The sequence below is a fragment of the Stegodyphus dumicola genome, chromosome 1, assembly GCF_044657685.1.
Source record: "Stegodyphus dumicola isolate Sdum_Otavi_A_Nest chromosome 1, ASM4465768v1".
Taxonomy (NCBI): Eukaryota; Metazoa; Arthropoda; class Arachnida; order Araneae; family Eresidae; genus Stegodyphus; species Stegodyphus dumicola.
The window spans coordinates 200,378,853-200,384,852 of NC_140768.1; the positions used below are offsets into that span (position 1 = coordinate 200,378,853).

Here is a 6,000-nt window from a genome sequence, read left to right on the forward strand (position 1 = left end):
TCCATCATGTCAAATAGTAAGAGAAGAAAATTAGGTGATGAAAACAGAACATTTAATGTAGAATGGGAGTTAGATTTTTTCTTTACTGCTGAGAAAGATAAAATGATGTGTTTGTTGTGCAATACAGTTTTAAATACTTTAAAAAAAGCGAATGCAAATAAACACTATTTGACTCATAAAGAACATAAATATTTCGCTTTAGAAGGTGAATCACGAAAAGCTGCACTTCAAAAGTTGAAAAATGAGAAGCATCATCAGCAGGCATCTTTTAGTGCCTTTGTAAATCAAAATTCCGCTGCAGTTGCTGTTACGTATAAAATAGCACATATACTTGGAAAAAGGGGCAAACCATTTAGTGACATTGAAATAATTAAAGAATGTATTGTTGAAGCAGTGAGTATGTTAGATCCAAGAAATGTCGACAAATACAAACAATTACCTCTTTCAAGAAGAACTGTAACAGATCGACAGCACGAATTAGCGCAAAATGTAACAGAGCAACTTCATGCAATTATACAAAATGAAGATGTTTATTTTTCAATTGCTTTAGATGAGAGCACTGATAAAACAGATTCGGCACAAGTTTTATATTTTATTCGTGCTATAACTAAAGATTTTCAATGTTACGAAGAACTACTTGCGTTGGGTACACTAACTGGAAGAACTCGCGGAGCCGATATTTTCGAAAACTTCAAAGAAGTATGTAATAAATTACAATTGAATGTCGGTAATTTAGTCAGTGTCTGCACCGATGGCGCACCTTCCATGAGAGGCAAAAAAGAAGGATTCGTTGCTTTGTTAAAAAAGGAAAACTTAAACTTGAAAAAATTGATATCATTTCACTGCATTTTGCATCAGCAAAATCTTTGCGCAAAATCTACCATTTTGCAAGACACTATGGATAGAACCATTGCCAACTATATTCGCTTAAATAGAATGCGTCATCGTGAATTTCGGCAGATGCTCTCTTTAGATGAGGAAACGTATAGTGTTGACCTGCCATACTACTGCAAGGTTTGCTGGCTATCAACAGGTCAGGTTTTGATAAAAGTTTTGTCTTTACGACGACAAATTTTAAACTTTTATAAAGAACAAGGAAAACAATGTGATCTAACAGATGATGAAGTATTTCTCAGAAACCTAGCATTTTTGTCTGATATGATGACAAAACAAAACAATTTAAATATTTGCCTGCAAGGTGAAACGAGGTATATTTATGAAATGTGGCAAAAGATCCAAGCGTTTAGAAAAAAAATTATCATTTTTCAAAACATTGCTTTGTCGATCGGAAATACCTGCACAACACTTCCCGGAGCTAGCTAAAATGTTAAATGAGCAGAACTGTGAAAATAAAATATTCGATGAATATGTAGGTGTCTTGGATTGTTTAATAGAAGAGTATACTAATAGATTTTCTGATTTTGACGAGCACACTCCTGCTATGAAACTGGCATTTGAACCACATTTAATATATATATCCGAGGCTCCTGCAGAACTACAAATGGAGTTAATTGATTTAGGGTAAGATAGTATCATCAAATCCCTTTTTAACGCTAAAAAGGATCCCATAGAAATCTGGAAAAATGCTGTTGAATATCAATGCCATCGAGAACATGCTCGCCGTTTACTTTCCTGCTTCGGAAGTACCTACTATTGCGAGACAACATTTTCTCTCATGTCAAAAATAAAAACAAATTTAAGAACGCAAATTACAGATGCACATTTAGAGGATCAATTAAAGCTGTGTGTTACGAAGCTTGATCCAAATATACAATTACTGTCAAACAAAAAACAAAGCCAAATAAGTCACTAACTTAGTGAATAAAAAAATATTTTTTATTGTATTTTTTAAAAATATTTTTATATTATTTTATATGTATATTATATTTAAAATTTTGTAGTATTATATTTTATTTTTTCTATATAATGCAATAAATTGTTAAATCTATAGAAAAACTATAATAATTTCACAAAAGTCACTTTCTTAGGTCAATCAGCTTATGCGGCCTCTCTTATTGCTGCCTAATTTAAATGTGGCCTGTAATGGTAAAAAGGTTCCCCACCTCTGGCCTATTAAATTATATAAATTTTTTGTGGTATTTCATTTAAACTTATTTCCCCGAGTTTCATTAGAGATATAGTTCTTATTCAATTAATTCAGTTCGTGGCAAAGCAGAAGTACATAAAATCTCAAAACATCTTCATTCAAAATTGTAAAATACAGAAAAACATAAAACACCAAATGCGATTAAAACAGTTAAAAGAGTAATTTTACAGTTAAAATCAGAGTTTACAATTAAATCAGCAAAATTTTACAATTAAATTAGCAAAAACAAGAAATTTGGCCAGCGGACAAGAATGCAGATTTTTAGATGAACAAAATTAAGAGTTTACATTTGGCCCCACTCGGCAAAAAGACATTGAAGGTGAGCAGATCACTTAATTCACTAGTCTACCGAGTTCCAAATGTAAACTAATGGCTATTCCTTAGGCTTAACTCGCCACTTTTAAATTTTTGATAATTCTACAACTATTGCATGCAGATTAACTAAAGGCATAAAAACCTTAACCCAGACATAAGTGAATCATATTTGAAGCAAAAAATGCACAGTTTCGCAACATTTAAGAATAAAAAAACTAAGCTCACCGAACCATTTAACCTCTTCGTCGACCGTAACGCGTCTAGAGCGTTCAAGGGAAACTTCTGCAGGGCGGCCGTAACGCACTTCAAGCGTTCTTCTACATCTTAAAAGTTTTAAACGTTTAAAACGCTTTCTAAATGTTTACATGGTTGAGCTTTATTTTTGTTTGTTCTAATACCTCCTAGAGGGCAGTACTAATCAGGCATTCTATTTCTAATTGAATTCCCCCCCCCGGGTTTTATAAATGTTCGCGCCATTTTACATAAGATACAAGACAGTGAGAGATCTTCAACGTCTACTCAGCAGAAAGAAAAGAAAAATTAAGGTTGTGAATTGGAAAGAGAAGAAGGATTGGATTGGATTATTTAATTATGGCAAAGCACACAAGGGCTATCTGCCTAAAGGGAGGGTTGCCTTCGTGGAGGACTTTCTAAGGAAAATTGGCTCATATACACGTTACACACGGGGAAAACCACGAAAACGCCCATGCAGCCAGCCCGTTCGCAGGATTCGAACCTCGGACCGAACTACCAGTGTTCAGCGTCTTTACCGCTCGGCTGCTGGTGGGCCCGTTAGAGAAGAAGGATATACGTTTGATGAGTACAGTCCATAAAAACTCTATGATTGATGATGTTGAAACACGTTAAAGAACAGTAAAAAAAAAAAAAAAAAAAAAAAAAAAAAAAAAAAAAAAAAAAACAATAATTGTACAACAACAAACAACAACAAAACAACAACAAAACGGGAGGAGTAAACCGCCTGGATCAGATGCTATCAAATTAATGCTGCTGTTAGAAATAAGCAGAGATATTATTACTTTTCCCTTATGCTTTATTTCCTTATAATTTTACTTAATATTCATTTACATTCATCCACTACGAAAGTTATGTATGTACAGAGAAAACAACATTACACGCTGTGAAAAATAAAGGGCTGCTGGGGAGAAATTTTCGCGGATAGGAGAGGACGGCGAAAGGGTTAAAAGAGTGTTAATTTATGTATATATTTGTATAATCGTATACGAATATATTCATATACGATTGAATGCAGCCTATTGTCCGATATGCAAAATTCCATGCAATCCCATATACAAAACTTCAACTTTCTAAGCCTACTCATTCTTGAGTTATGCGAGATACATACATACGTACGTACGTACAGATGTCAAGGAAAAAAATCTTTCCCGAATCCATTTTACAATTAATTTTGGCCAAAACAGTCCTTTATTCTGTCTGTACTGAAAAAACATCGTTCAAATGATTTTGAAAGCGGTCGAAATTAATATTTTCGTTGAAATATGACACCCTAAATGTTTCGCGATTACAATACTTCGTACAAGGAAGTAAAAAGGCGTTCTGAACGTTTACAAAACTTTTATTACGCAGCTTGTTTACAGCATAATCTTTTATTGTTTTATTGTTGCCGTACTTATTTATAAAATAATATATGGAAATAAGATTTCACGAATTTTTTTCTGAAACTTTAAATTTCTTGAGACATTTCAAAATTTCTTGAGAAATGTAAAATTAAAATTTTACTTTTCGTTGAGAATTCTAAAGAAATAATTCTTAAACAAAAAACACCGATGATTAGTATATGATTTTTAAGGCACCCAAACACTATAAGAGATTTAAAATTTTAATATTATACTGCAGCCTATGTGTTTGTAGGAGGGGGGGGCAGTCCGCTTATGCAACACTTTTTTTGCAGGGTTTTTGCACCCAATCTGTAATTCTTGTACGGCATGACAATTTTCTCCCTGTTCGAGGTGGCTTTGATAGATAAAATACCCTGTTCTCTGCACCGTAGAATTGAAGTACCTGTTTTATGAGATGAGGTCAAACAAGTATCTTCATCTTGTCAGCACCTTGTGGCTCTACGCCATGATTTATTTGGACTTCTATCGGAAAACAAACTCTTCGCCAAAAAAAGGGGCTTTATCCCGTTAAAGCGCTTGACTAATGGAATTTTCAACGGAGACTCCATCTATTGCCATTCGCGTAGAAGAAAACAACTCCTACTAATTGGATAAGCGTCGCAAGTTGTCAAAAATTGCAGAGCGGTCACTTAATTCCCTTTATTACGATGTGGTAAACAAAGTATTTATTTTTAGTCCAAAGGGATTTGAATCCCGAAGGACTATTAGTTTCGTTTTGGCATTTTGCGTCGGACTCATAAATGTCGGTTCACTTTTCAAACTGTTGCCACAAAATGTTAGAGTCCTGCATTATATTTGAAGAAATTAAATAATGAAAAATCTGCATAAATGTATGTATATTTCTCGTATTGTGATAAAACAACGGTACATAGAGTCATCGAATTTTGAATAACGTAATCCTCCAACGAATATGAGCATGTGGAAGACCAAATTTGAAATTTGAAATTTGTTTTATGATCGATTTCCTATTTTTTAAAACTTTGACGAATTTTTGATTAACAAACTCAAGGATTTCAAAGCGAGCAATGGCAACGTTGTGCAGAAAAAACATTTTTATCTCCAGCGCGTGAGTCTCTGTATCGGAAATTCTAAAGATATGCTCGTTTTAAAACTATTTTGCGATATTGCTGTTGCACTGGATCTTATGGTTTAAGTGCGAGGAACATGATATTTAATAAAGAAAGATAACACACAAAATGTTAAAAAACGCCCCTTTGGACGTAATTTAAAATCTGAAACATTTCAGATTTTGTTTTATGTTTTTTTATATTTTTTATTGGGAGTTTTGTTTGCTTAGTGCTTGTTTTGCCTGTATTTTATTCCATCGATTTCTAAGAAGTTTTAATGCGACATGCCAATACTTGGAGCAGCAGATTGGTGGGATACTGGGCACCACCAATGGCCTAGTTCTTAAGACGGCTAAAAACTGTTAGTTCATTCTGGGTTTGAATGTGAACGTACTGACTGCATGGTTGGTTTTCGTGGTGTTCCTCATGTATAAGTTGAATATAAGCCACTTTTCCTTAGAAAGGCTTTCACCAAAGTATCTGCCTAAGATAACCTTTGTGTGTTTTCCCTTATTTGAATAACCTAACGCAATTAACATGGTAGGACACTGCATCAAATTCAAATTGAAATACTTAGCCTAGCATTTGAGACACATGGCTACTTATTTTGCAAGGTAAAGGTTTTCTCTGTTACTGTAGTTTCGGATACTACGCGGATAGGGCTAAAGGAACATGTAATTATAAGTACGCCTGTCACAAAACTATGATCCTGAAAATGTCAAATTCCTTTTCTATGGAAATTGCTATCTTGAAATAAGGTATTCAAGTCTCCTGTTTTCCACAAAATTAAAAAAGAATTTCCGCCTACATGAATTTCAGAATTTTCTACGACCAAAAACTTAATTTTGCTGAA

At 33.8% G+C, this 6,000-nt stretch overlaps 1 protein-coding gene across 1 annotated transcript; it reads left to right on the forward strand.

Annotated features, from left to right (window-relative positions):
- The first annotated feature begins 6 nt into the window (after positions 1 to 6).
- Positions 7 to 1,525, forward strand: LOC146999446 (general transcription factor II-I repeat domain-containing protein 2-like). The gene is made up of 2 exons (XM_085827610.1): positions 7 to 727; positions 1,374 to 1,525. The coding sequence occupies exons 1-2, from the start codon at positions 7 to 9 to the stop codon at positions 1,523 to 1,525; spliced, it is 873 nt and encodes a 290-aa protein (XP_085683736.1).
- Positions 1,526 to 6,000: the final 4,475 nt, after the last annotated feature.